The sequence below is a fragment of the Acipenser ruthenus genome, chromosome 13 (genome assembly GCF_902713425.1).
Source record: "Acipenser ruthenus chromosome 13, fAciRut3.2 maternal haplotype, whole genome shotgun sequence".
NCBI lineage: Eukaryota > Metazoa > Chordata > Actinopteri > Acipenseriformes > Acipenseridae > Acipenser > Acipenser ruthenus.
Window position 1 is genome coordinate 35502795 of NC_081201.1, and position 14010 is coordinate 35516804.

The window sequence follows — 14010 nt, forward strand, 5'->3', positions numbered from 1 at the left end:
TTACAGGCAGGGCAAACAGCAACATGCGCACATTAATACACGAACCAGACATTTGTGTGCTGTGATTGCAAGTATTCCACTTGGAAAGTCATATTAGAACATGTGTTGGCTCTTTCTTTTGTTTGTGGGTGGACATAATTGAATCATCTTGGTAATGTTGATAATAACCCATAACCACTTCATTGACTGCATGCTCTTTGTTACATTGCATACTGAGAAATGTCTTTAGGGCAAAACTCAGAGTCATTTGGAAAGAGCAAGTAGGCATTGAGTCTCAAGCTGCACTTGGCGAAACAAATGGTGTGAGATTTTCCCTTGCGTGAGTCAGCGGGGGGCTGCTGAAGCAAACAGATTGGCATACATCAAGAGTGCTGAGGGTGCAGTGAATGAAAATTCAAAGATAACATGATCACTAGATTACCACTGAAAGTCATGTGTCATGGTGAGGAGTCCTGCCAAAGAATTTCATATCTGTATGGATGTTATATAAATGTATTTAAATGAGTTGTAATCACCCTAGTAGTACAACAGATTTGTTTTCATGTAGGAACTTGGATTCAAACATTATGGCTGACTGCACTATGTGCTCATTTTAATATATAATTAAACAAACAGTAATATATATATATATATATATATATATATATATATATATATATATATATATATATATATATAGTGATTCATAAACAATGTACCATAGGAAAAATAAAAACGATTATTACAGAACTGTAATGTAATTTTCACACCTACTTATGTTCCCAGGCTGTTGACTAGTTGGCAGAGACCCTGTGGATTTCACCCACTTGGATTATTTCTACACAGGAATGCTGTCAAATTGCAGGACTACATTTAGACAGAATGCACAAATATCACACCTGACATTGTGGCTGAGAGGGATCAAAGAATTACCAGGTGGTCAGGCCAATGGCAATGCTCAATTCAAACATGTTCTGTAACATTTGTTTTATATGGTGTGTTGTTTATTAATCCCTGTTTTTGTTTTGTTTTGTTTTAAATAGCAAAACTAATTTAACCAGTGTATGATTATTATTATTATTATTTTATAAAAAGTCAAACAGATAACCTTTTTGACTTGTACTATGCCGCTAATAATGAAATGAAAAACAATTAATATTCTAACTTCCTCTGTTGTTTTTTCTTCTCTCTCTTCCAGGTAGTGTTTAACCAATAAAGAAATAATGATATGTGTGCAGTTATCGTAGTGATATAGTTGAAATAAATCACACAATAAATACATTTCACAGTTCTCTACAGTAACTTACAGTTTCGGGGTGAGTGGAAGGGGTTGTGGTGAGCTGTTCTGCATTCATATTGTTTGTTCCTCAGCAGGGTTTTCTTTTTGAAATATAAGAGAAGGTTGATTATAGTCAGGACACCCCTTCCCATAACCTTACCTCATCTAATTAAATTACAGTCAATGTGGGTCAGACTCCCTCAACATTGATTCAGTATTGAACCAGGTCCAGATTATAAATCTGGTAGTTTTTTTTTTTTTTACTTGTGTGAACTTGATCTTCAGCCATAGCATAAATGTTGCAAATCATAATGTCCAAGCTGTTACAGCAAACCACATGATTATTACTGGTCTCCATTTCAATCTCCTAATTAGAGTAGCTCTGACTGAAACACTGAGCAGAATGATTCATATATATATATATATATATATATATATATATATATATATATATATATATATATATATATATATATTACTGTATGTTTTGTGAGCTTTCTTGGTATTCTCAATATACAGCAACGATGTCAAGAGAATAATAAACGATAATGCATTGCCAATTTGATAATACTATCAATATAGACACAAAAAAGTCTGTCTCTTAATAAATAAAATAAATTCAATAGGAAATTATGTGTTAGCTAAATAATTACATTTTCATTTCTGACATATCTTATAAAGAGTTCTGTGATTCTTATTACAAAGTGTAAATTCAGATCCCAGCAGTAACGTAGTGTAATTACGTAGTATAGTATTTTTTAAAGAAAGCATCAGTAAAAAGTAACATTTGCATGCAATACCAATGGACAGGGCAAAGAAAAGTATTTTCCATTGTACAGACTAGTTAAGCTCCTATTATCCTAAGATTACTGAGTGTATACACCTACAGCACAGGCAATACTGCTGCTATGTACAGTTTCCTTTAGGGTCGTACATAGATGTGTGAGATTTACGGTTTGTTTGTGGGATATTGAAAGGAGGAGTCTTATGATATATACCGATACATGGAGTGGTATTCTAAGCAGAGCTCTTTACAAGAAAAGTTTAGGTCAATATAATCCTGCTTTACTTTGAAAAATAGCTCACACTGCAAGAATAATTGTCCTAATAATAATGACAACAGATGCACTGTGTGAGCACTGTCCCACTTTGATTGTGTGACCCTTTAACCTCTGACTTTATTTGAGAGAACACTGGCCACATGGTATGAATTGCTTGTAGGCTCTGGTTATGAGGCATTATTGACTTAGAATTTATAAATATTTAATGCTCACATTCAAAATATGGTACAGCTGGGCCATTAGAGTTCAACAATAAAGGGGTTTTCTCTGTGATTGAGTGACTAGCTGGATGGTGGACAACATTAGAAGGAAGCATTTGAAATTATAAAAGTAATAAAGAAGGTGGAAGTGCTCGTCTGTCTTTCCGTCTTCAAGGAGACAGCACCAGTTTATACAAATACAGTTGAAAATGTAGTTTTATGAATTGTTACAGAATACATTATTATTATTATTATTATTATTATTATTATTATTATTATTATTATTATATGTACTACTTTCTCACTAGCCATGGTAAATGCTAAATTTGCAGAGGATCTCTAACCTGCATGCTTTCAAGTGTAAGAAACAAAAGGAGTTTTTTTACATTATTGAAAGTAGTACCTGGACTTGGAAGTGATGGCGTTTACAAGGTATACTTTCACCTGTCTTCCTACTCCGTGTCAGAATCGTCCCTTACTATTTCTACATGGAAAAAGTATTGCTTAAATGTCCACCAAACGCACTTATATTTCAAAAAGACAAACATTTAAACAGATTGCATAGGAAGCAACTGTAAATAACAGGTTTAGGGGCATTATAGCGTAAACATTTGTGTTTTTGTCAGGGTACAGTGATACAGAGATGAACAATAACCCCTATCCTTCCTTAGTAATGTTAGAGGGATTAGTTGCAGAGATACATACTGTTCAAGGCTTTGTAACTGAATTCTTTATTCCGTTAATAATAATCACCATTGAGCTGATTCATTTGTTTGTTGCAGAAACACATAGAAACAGTATGTAATATCTGAAGGTCAGACCAGATTGTTTAAGGGACTGAAAACATCTTTAATGCTCTTTAGGATAGAGTAATGAATTTGGATTGGAAACAGCATATAAAGTAAATTGTACCCTTGAAATAACGGCTTTCAAGCTGAAGTTGTTTTCGTCCTGTCAAACAGTACATGGTCGCTTAAGGGACTGGTGGCGAATACATGGCAGTACAGTTAGTGCTTAATGACAAGTGACCAAAAATCAATTTGTAATCTGATTTGAAGTTTTTGATTTCCTCTGATGAGGTTTAGGTTTCATTTAAAACAACCCCTTTCACAGATAAAAGAAATCCTTGAAGGGTAAAATGGGGATTGTCTCAAAGAGTATAAAGAAACCCAAACTCTTTTGTGCTATTTATTCATTGCGTTAATTGTGAGATAGAGCATGTGGTGTAAGACTGCAGATGGGTGGTTATCAGACACTGTGATCAGCCTGAAGAGGTAAATAAGCTCAAGGGCTTACATTCAAAAATTGTTCTTTAGCATATTGACACCTCAGCTATCAACAACCCTCATTATCTGCTCGGCGCTAGATCTAGACTCGCTGGTGACATAATAAACTGCAAATCACTGATGCTGCCTTTCTGCATTCTCTTAATTGTATTATTCTCTGTGAAAAAATGATCAGTGAGACTGTTGTCTTGATGAGAAATTGACATTTTCTGACCCACTATTTGTGGTCGCACAGTAAGCCAGATAAGAGGTATAGTTGTTTTAAAGGAGGGTGGCCATCCTTCTAGGCCTGTAATATCACTCTAGCTGACCCAGTTGATGAGTATGGATTTCATGAGGCCTTTTTCAGCATTTGAACTATAAAAGGTTCAAAATGACACCGCCCCTTATAGACAAAAGATAACCTTGCCCTTTGAATATATTGATTCTTTATTAACTAGGCTGTTTAATGCAATGAAATGAGGCATTAGATATAAGCCCATTTCAAGTGCTTTGAATAATCTTTTAAAAAGCTTGCAAGATTTTAAAAGGCTTCTCTACAATAATTGGCACAACTTTTAAACAGGACTCTGGTGCTTCATATTGATTGGAAATGCAGAGATAAAATAATTTTTTAAGTCACCGCTGGCTTTTTTAAATGAGGCTATTATGAGACCTTGATGTTTTGTGTTTTTATTAAATTAAATTTATAATAAATATTTTTGAAAAGTAAGTGCCGAAAGGAATAATGCAAATAGCTCTTTCCTCTAAGCACTGTTATTGTCTTAAAAAGGGAATCTATGAGTACAAGGGATACTTCTGGTCTGCTGTAGGCGTTTTAAATTGGAGCTTTAGACAGGTTTCTTTGTTATTATAACTAGTTAATTTTACATTTCATTTCCAGTTCAGTGCTTATTTTTGTATCAGTTAGGAATGTATAATTAATATATTATCAACTGCTATGTAAGTAAATATTATTACATGCCTAAACCGCATCTATCCAGCGTTTTTGTTTAATACATGTACATGTCATAGATTTAACCTGGGCTGTAAGGTACCAGAAGTGCCATTTTTAATCTAGTACTTCACAAGGAACTATGGTCTAATTTCAGTAAAGATATAAAAAGGTGCTTTCACGGTGCTTGATAGACTTATGTTATTATTATACACAGGCAAGGTATTCATTTGTATAGACACTCGTCTGGAAAACCAACACTTAAATAGAGCCCAACATTTTTTCATCAATAGAATGCTTTATGCTAATTTGACGCACTTTTTTTTTTTGCATATCTTTAGTTGTACATTGGCTTCCAAAATGTCATTTTCCTCTCCACATGTAGAGTTTTAAGAACTACTTTAGAGAAATGGAACCATCAGGACAATTAATTAGAGTGAACAAACAATCTCAGTGTGTATCTTGCATCTGGTATTTTTAGCAGTAAGACTTATTAAACTAAAATCATATGCAAACCTCTTCCCACCATATTCATATTTAAAGAGAAGATATTCTGACAAGTTTAAAGTCCATTATTAGAAATTCATGGTTATACACATACATATTTTAAGCTTCTAGGAAAAACTGAATCCTAATCCTAATTGGAGTTCATCCTCAGTGTTGAAGGTTTTACAAATATATATATATATATATATATATATATATATATATATATATATATATATATATATATATATATATATATATATGATGTGTAATACAAGGATTATGCACATTTAAATATGCTGTTCTCAAGAAGGAAGTATAAGCTTTTTTTTCAACTTTCAGTTCAGAAATCTTATTTTATGGATTATTTAAGCAGTCAAAATCCTTTAAAAACCTTCATTTTGGGGGGTATGTTTTCCCTTTTTTCTCTCTGCATTTTTCCAAGTTCTTGTATGACAAAAACTCCTAACTAAAAATACTGGGAAAGGGAATTCACAGACAAGAAATACTTTAATTAAATATTGTGTAAAATGAACATTTTTATACAGTTAAATATCTGGAAAAAATGTACAGGTAAAACAATCTTGTAGGTTCCCTAACAGTAAAGTCTACAATTTAGTGAAGCGTTCAGATTGAAGGCAACGAAGCAATAAGTGCATGGACTAATTCATCTAAAACACAAACCAGATAATGATAAAACTTGCAAAGTTTCTTTCCATGACCTTGAGGCTGTCTTCTTACTTTCAAGGTGACTTCTTAGGCTTTTCCACGTAGCTAAGCCTTGTTGAGCTATCACAAAGCAAATGAGTTGCACATTCATCATTTATTCGATACGCTCGTTTCCATATATGGAAAAATAAAAAGTAAATAAAGTGTGCAGTTTTGCCAAGAAGATTCGCCCCTTTTTGGTTTGAACCTTGATGCTGTAGTCTGCAAAACATTAAAACATGCTACTTGCAAAGTGTCAGTGCAATGTAAAAAAAAAAAAAAAAACATAACAAAAAACATGCCTCAATCTGTTAATTTGGCACTGTCAGGAAAGTAATATAAAAAAAGACTACTGCTACAGACTGCTACAGTACTACTTCTGGGAATTGTAAAAAAAAAATGTCATATACAATGTATAACATTTATACTTGTTCTTGATCTATGATACAATATAAAATCTGATTTCTTTAACACTTCATAGACTTCCATACTGATTTGCAGAATACAGCAAAAATAGAGGCAAAAGAGGTGTGGGTCGTGGTTTTAGTTTACATTTGTAAACATGTTTGTGCTTTTTTTTTTTACACCATTGATCATCGTTATGGAGTGATGATTGGCCATTGTTGTAAAAGTACATCATTAAAACCGCAGAAGATCTACTCTCAGGAAGTCCACTGTTAAGGTGGCATAAGAGGTTTTTTTCTGACAAATTTTAATAAAACATCAGTGATTAATTTATGTTCCATTCCAGATTTAGGTGTCTGTATTTTTGTTCCATGTAAACACAGTTCAGCTATGTGGCAAAGTCATGGGTGGCAGTTCAAAATGACTTTTTACATTCTACAAAAAAAAAAAAAAAAACAACCACAAATTGAATCATCCCTCTGTGGCTGTGTTACATGCACATTTTTCTACTAGTATTCATTACAGCCATGTGTCACAAACAATTTATTTGACTATACAACAAACAGTTTTTATTCAAAAATTATTCATTTAGATAACTTAAAAATTAATATAAAAATAAACAATGAATTTGACTTTTCCTCAAAATAAAAAAAAAAATTAAAAATGGACGGAAAGTCTCGACAAAAGTAATAAAAAATCTGAAATACAAATGAAATGTATGGACATTGCAATCTATTAATAAAAACAGAAGTGTGAATGAAGGCAACAGTTCTTGGCTTAGCTCTTTACAGCATCACAATATCAGGCCATGACAAACAATACATACAAGATAAAATAAAAGGATGGAAAGCAATATACAAAATTTCAAAGATAAATACAATATTTATAATTGATATGTTACAAAAAATTCCCTTAGTGACCGCAAGTGTTTATGTGAAAGAAAGTGTTGCAATGAATAAGACTATTTTACTCCTTATAAACATCATAAGGAATAAAACTCTGTACTAAATATTTAAGTGGATCTGAAAAAATTCAAGACAAGTGTATAAATATTTAGCTACAACTTTGGCAAAATCACAAAAGTCTACAATTTTATAACCACATACAAAACACATTAGGGAAGAAGGATCTAGAAGTCAAAGGACAACTTTCTGGTACAAGAAACAGACTTCACAGTAGCCTAAGAATGCAATAGTATACAGTGCTAGCAAAAAGTTGAAAAACATTGCAGATCACACTTGCTTAACAGGAAGCTCTAGCAGTGGAAGTATATTTTTAACCAACAGACAGTAGCATTGTATCTCTGTCAGTGTGCTTGTTGAAGGCAAGAGAATAATTTTTGCAATATCAAAGTTACAATTTCTAACTACAATAAGTTACAAAGTTTCTTTTTTTAAAGATGAAGTAAGCATGATAAAATTTTCCCCAACCCTTCCCTGTGTCCCCATTTTTTTTTCTAAATCATATATTTATTTATTTATTTTTCCAGTTCAATGGCACATACCATCTTGGCCCCCTTTTTTCTCACCATACAAACCGTATTCACATTATAGAGATACACAACCATTGTGAATCTATTTAAGAGAAGTGAAAAATGTTCTGAGGCATTTTTCATCAGTGTTTTCATGAAAATTAAAATGGTGCAACCACAAAGTTTCTCCCAACACATAGCAAGAACTAGACATAGTCAAGATCAGAAACTTTATACAAAATAGGCAGGCTTTTTTTGTTAGTTTTTGTTTTTTTGTTTGTTCCTTTTTTTCTTCAAGACTGAGAAATGTGAAAATATGAGAAAAGATTCAGTCAATAAAATGAAATTGTTCATGAAGAAGTCGCTTGCATGTCAATTCTTAATAATTTGAATAAAATCTTTGAAACAAAGTCTTTTTTTTCTTCTGAATAACAGAATTAGCTGCTGATTTTATTCATGACTGATGACACTGTTTCTACCAGCATCTTCTATATGTACTAAACTTGTCCTTTGAAACCCATTGTGTGGAAGCTTGATGCTGCTGAAGGTGAACATGTGCAATTTACATTGGTGGGACGACCAGCCCGGACATTGCTGAAAGAGAGAAAAAAAACAACCTTTAGTTACGAGAAGCAACATACTGTACTTCATTATAAACATATCATACAAGCAATAACATTTATGCACTATTACAGTAGGTTCTTAATAAATATAACATATCATTACTATATTTGACTCAAATACTTTTCTGAATTTTGTGACTCCTGAAAGATCCATAATATTGAGGGGAAGGGGAGGGTGTGTGTGTGTGCTGAAATGAGTCTTTCTAACAAGACATTCTACAAAGATCACTTTTAAAAAGAGGAGGATTCTGACATTTCCAGCAGAAAGTATCCTGCCTCCCACATGTGTGATATTTCTCTTAGCGTTCTGTTAATGGCAAACAGTGGCCCAGACTCCCTGGAGGCTGCCTTTCCTGACAGCTGAGAAACAACATGGCCACTTCTGGTAACGTCAGATACGGCCAGCTCTCTCGCCAGTCAAGGACCAGACACTTCTCAGGTTCCCTAAATTGAAATCTTAGCATTCTTGGCTCCTTTCTTCTAGCATTTCTGGCATGGTTAGGAGACCTCGATTTTCGCATTCTGTTAATTGTATTTTATCATAATAACCCGACTACCATCTCAAGGGCTCTCCTATATCAAAGGCATTTTCAAGACCATCTGCCTGGAAATCATTAGCCAAGGTGCCACCCAAAGACTTAAGATTGATATACTTGGTCATTCCGCTCATTCTTAACAATTAGGCACCTAGTGAACTGCCAGAATAAAAATGATTTGAATCCCTTCCACTTATTTGTAGCGTCATGGTTCGGGTGATTTTAAGTTTGGAGCTGAATTTGATGACATGGCATTCCTCATTAATTTGTGTACAACAAATATTAATAAGTATGTGCATGTAGCGACATGAACTTTAATTTGCCAGTTCATTAATCCTAACAATATTAATCTTGCATACACACTACAGCTAAAACTTATTTTTAAAGTGAACAATTTGGCAATAACTATTTTGCATGAACCTTTTAAAACTAACAAGCTATATAGTTTATCCTCATTTACAACAATATGAAAATGAAATACACACACACACACACACACACACACATATATATATATATATATAAATATATATATATGTTTTAATTAAATTCATTGTATTATATACCTAAGGCAGTGCTTACATGCATTAAATCAGGTGATTGCTATTCATACCAAAAATATACACAACATAACTCATACAATCTGTATGCAGCCGGTCTCCTAATGGCTCCATTTTAATACACCAAGTAGCTACATTGAAGATATACATTTTTAAGAAGATATAACATTAACTCTAAATCAATAAAACCTCAACAGATGTGCTTTTTAAAGGCAAGGTGTTCTCTTGAAACAGCAGTACATTAAAATAACTTCATCACCACCAAGTACTTGTCTCAGAAACACACTGTAAATTTGTAAAAGACTTAAATGGAGCCTGAGCACAAGGGCAGCATAGCAAAGATAAATATTAGACTCTTAATTTATTTCAGATTGACTTACTACTGATATATGGGCCTTTCAGTTTCAGAGTCTATATGGCATTAGAGTAGCAACATTGAGAAGACATGTATTACTACTATTAGCATTATTATTATTATGATGATTGACTCACATGCAAATATAATGAATACATTTCATTCACAAACAATCAAAATAAAAATGGAAACCCTTACTTTTGTATCTATTCAAAACCTCAAACTATTTTGAATAGTAATATCCCGGTAAAACTGTTAAAATAAAATGAATAAATAAACATAAGTCATTTTGCTGAATCAGAAAGCAGATTTTGTAAAGAATGCTTTTTGTCTTAAACTTAAAATTCAACAAATATACTGATTAAACGATTCATGTTTGATTTTACAAATAACACAGAACAGAAAATAAAATGGAAAGGTCATTCAGTCTGTATTAGCTGTGTTTAACACTTAAACTACATCTATCATTCAAGTTTTAATTTGGCTACACGTGTGATGAACATCATTACGGAAAGCATTATGATTGTGCTGCTATCTTGCCAGGACATTCTCAGAAATATTAAATTCAAGGGTATTTTTTTTTTTTCTTGCCTAGTTATAAAGTAAATACACAGTCAAATAAACAAATACATACACAAATAAATAAATAACAAAATACAAAATTAAAAATTAAAAAAAAAACTTCCAAAATTATTAATCTGAATAATGAAATATGGCAATAATATGGCACATTCAAATCATAAGTCGTAAAAAAAGAAAGCACTGTATGTTAAGCTTCCCATTATGTGAGAAGCCTGTGGGATACTAGAAAAGGAGGGAGTCCAGCTCACCTTGAAGTCCATTTCCATTTGCACTGGTGCAAGAGGGAGGAGGAGATGCTTGGGGCCTGACAACAGGGGCAAAGGCGCTCTTTTGTTTCACTGCAGAGATGACATTGGCAGGTGAGAATGAGAAAATGCCGTGCGTACTGCTACAGTTTGAAGGGAGGGTGACCGAAGAGGCTGCCATGGTAGGGCTTGACGGCACTACTGCAATAAAGCAAAAATAATCACGACTCAGAGAGGGTTGCATGGCACAAATGGAAAAGAGGGCGATAAGGCCTTGCCTCTTTAATAAAAATAATAATAATAATGATTGGGGGGGATAAAAAAAAAAATAACCACAAGAAAAAGATTATGGGAAAAAATAGATATGAAATGTCCTGTCTTGGCCACTCTCTGGATAATAGGTTTTGTGTTGGACTCTGTAAAAAAAATTAATTTAAGCAACACCATTTTTTTTTTTTTAAAGCATCATGGAATGGACCGGGTTATATCGTTTGTTTTCTCAAATTTGTTTAATTAGTTCAGCATAAACTGACTGTTGTATTCAGCCTCCAGAGTCACCCCTCCTTTTATCCAGTAGCACACATCATACACAAAATTAAAATAAAAAGAATGTAAGGAATCTAAGATGAAGATCAAGAAGTACCTCGATACTTACTGCCGTAGGGGGAGTTGGCCGACGAGCCGTTGAGGAATCCAGGAGAGCTGGGCACCCCCAAGTTTGGCATTCCTGTGTTGCCATAGCCATTCATGCTATTGCTTACTGTGTTGTAGTTAGCCTGCTGAGGAGTGCTGCTTGGGACATAGCCACGTGGGGACACGCTGCTTGTGTTGCGACTGTAACCTACTGTTGGAAGAAAAAAAAAAACAAGTTTAAAGAACGAGAAGAGAAGTGTTTCCCAACATCAAACAACATGCTGCCTACATTCCTCATCAAGAGAATACAAGGTGATCCTCTTTCTAACCTGCTTTTTCAATTTTATGAATGCAAGTAAGGCTGCTTATTGTTTTTTTTTTTTTTGCGTTCTATTCTAAGACAGCCAACAAAAGCCTAATTCAATCTGAATCTGCCAGCTAGCTTCACGCCTGTCTTCAGCAACAATTATCAGCAGTACTGATGCCAGGATTGTACCAATGAAGTGAGCGAACCTGAGCCCTTCACAGACCCTCAGAAGCCATGTCTGACAAGGAACAACTTGTTTAGTTTTACAGCCATTCAGCATTAAAAGGCTGCAAGGAAGGTTTATCGTTTTAGCGATTGGTATGTTTCGTAAGGTCTTTGATTTGAAGAATGCACCATGCTGTCAGAATCCTAGCTCAGTAAACCAAGGGGCTGTGTTTGGATACACAACTTACAAAATAAAAACATGATAACAGTTATTAAATTAGTTTGAACTGAACAGCAAAAAGGGGACTTTTGAAACATTATCAAAGCATTATTACATGCTTAGTCAGAAAATAAAATGTTGCCAAATATAAGATACTAATTGCCTGAAGTAAACCAGCCCAAAACTTTGAGTTATTTAAGAAAAGCAGGAAAAAACATATTTGAAAACAAATAAGTAAATGATGACTTTATTGATTAAGTAATAAGCTAAAAAACATACTATTTACAAATTACAAATTTCAAAAGACCAATAAACCTGGTAATTGAATCCTTAAACGCTACATCATTGTAGTTTATTTTTTATGTTGTTGTTGGTTTTTTGTTTTGTTTTGTTTTTTGCTTTGCATGCTTTTAATGACGAGGAAGAAATATTCTTCACTTTGCCCTGAACTTAGCAGCAGCAACAAAGAACAGATGTAAAACTAGTATCAGCGATGGTGTTAAGTGAATACCAGGAACGGTCATTCACTGCCAAGTAAATAGGGGATTCAGTGACAGTTGACCCACCTCCTGGGAGATTAATTAGAGACAGGGAGGAAAGATATAGCTAAAGCCTACATACTGAGTACTGTACAGGTAATATTGAAGAGTAAGGTAGATTAGTTGTTGTAGAAGGACTTATCTCTGGTCATAGTAACATACCTTGTTCAGCCTGTGATGTCTCTGATACGTTCACTGCTAGCTGGCTGCTGAATGAATTCACTCCCATCATTCCAGTGTGTGATGGAGTATTGGCAAGAGATGGAATCTGGTTGTGATTGCGTGGTACACTGTACAGAGCTTCTGCAATATCAGCTGCCCGCTTTAGAATAATCTCCTGGAAGAAAAAGACATTGGTTACAGTTACTAAAACTATTTACTTCCCCAATGTCATCCCAGTGTTACAGGAGTATGGAAATAACTGTGGAGCGACTTCCAGAAAGGGCATTGAACAATCACCAAACTATCTATTCTCTCAAAGCTGATAATATTAAAATTAAAACACCAAGAAACAAACTACATGTGCCTGCAGATTCATATATAGATTTCTTTGAAACTAGTAGGGATATTTGAATGTGAGTCTGATGAAAAACAGTAATTTTAAACTTTATTTAATGTAAACCTATGAAAGCTCTCCTTCCAACAGTGCTTTATTTGACCAGCGCCATTGAGCAGATTTATTTGGGAATTTGCATTAGTTACACAATATTTTGGACTCAGTTCAAGGTTATTCTCTTGTTTGAATGAGCGCTCTTGTGTGTGTTTTATATGATTAGGGCTCTTCGCAGACAAGCTGAGAGTGGCCAAGAGTGGAACAGGGGAAAAGACTGAGAAGGTTCTCTAGAGCAATGACTGCCTTGAAGGTAGCTTTGAAATATATAAAGTGGTGATAAAATTGTGCTGATTTAATTACTTCACACATTGACAAAAGAGGTGCTCACTTGCATATTGATAGCGACGTACATGCTGAGTCTTGTTGATTTACCTGGTTGTTGTGGGGCATTCCATACAGAGCTTCAACAAGGTCAGCCGCTCTCTTCAATAATACCTCCTGTAGGAGAAAAAAGATAAAGTACAATAACTCATGGGTACTGCGCATCCTGAGTGTGCTTATAATAATCATTATAATTATTATAACAGCTAACCAGCTTACATATGAATGCAACTCAAGTATAAATACATTACATTACTATTTGTTCCGTATCTCAAGCCTTGGCTCCTGATTTAACATTTATTTAAAAAAAGAAAATGTAGCTGTTGTAGTCACTTAGCTCTAATGCTAAATTCGTAAAATAAGTGCTGTAGTTTTAATGATGTAGCCTTGTGGGTATTAAACAAACAAACATGCAGTCGAGATATGAAAGGCACAGGCACTGCATTTGGCTGCTAATTCCCTGCACTTTAGTGGCGAAGAACAATGAGTAATTTTCCATATC

At 34.0% G+C, this 14010-nt stretch overlaps 1 protein-coding gene across 19 annotated transcripts in view; it reads right to left on the bottom strand.

The window, feature by feature from the left end:
* Positions 1-6880: 6880 nt before the first annotated feature.
* LOC117418417 (transcription factor COE3) overlaps positions 6881-14010 on the bottom strand; it is a 97353-nt gene continuing 90223 nt past the window's right edge. For 5 of the 19 annotated variants that reach the window (XM_058985211.1, XM_058985210.1, XM_058985216.1 and 2 more), the window contains 5 exons: positions 13560-13625; positions 12737-12911; positions 11354-11554; positions 10714-10911; positions 6881-8403 (listed from right to left, as the gene is read on the bottom strand). In XM_058985211.1, the coding sequence (XP_058841194.1) occupies positions 8372-8403; positions 10714-10911; positions 11354-11554; positions 12737-12911; positions 13560-13625 (672 nt within the window). In that variant the 3' untranslated portion in view covers positions 6881-8371. Of the gene's footprint in view, positions 8404-10081; positions 10136-10713; positions 10912-11353; positions 11555-12736; positions 12912-13559; positions 13626-14010 lie in introns of all 19 variants that reach the window. The other 14 variants (XM_058985225.1, XM_058985223.1, XM_058985222.1 and 11 more) reach the window with 8 other exon arrangements.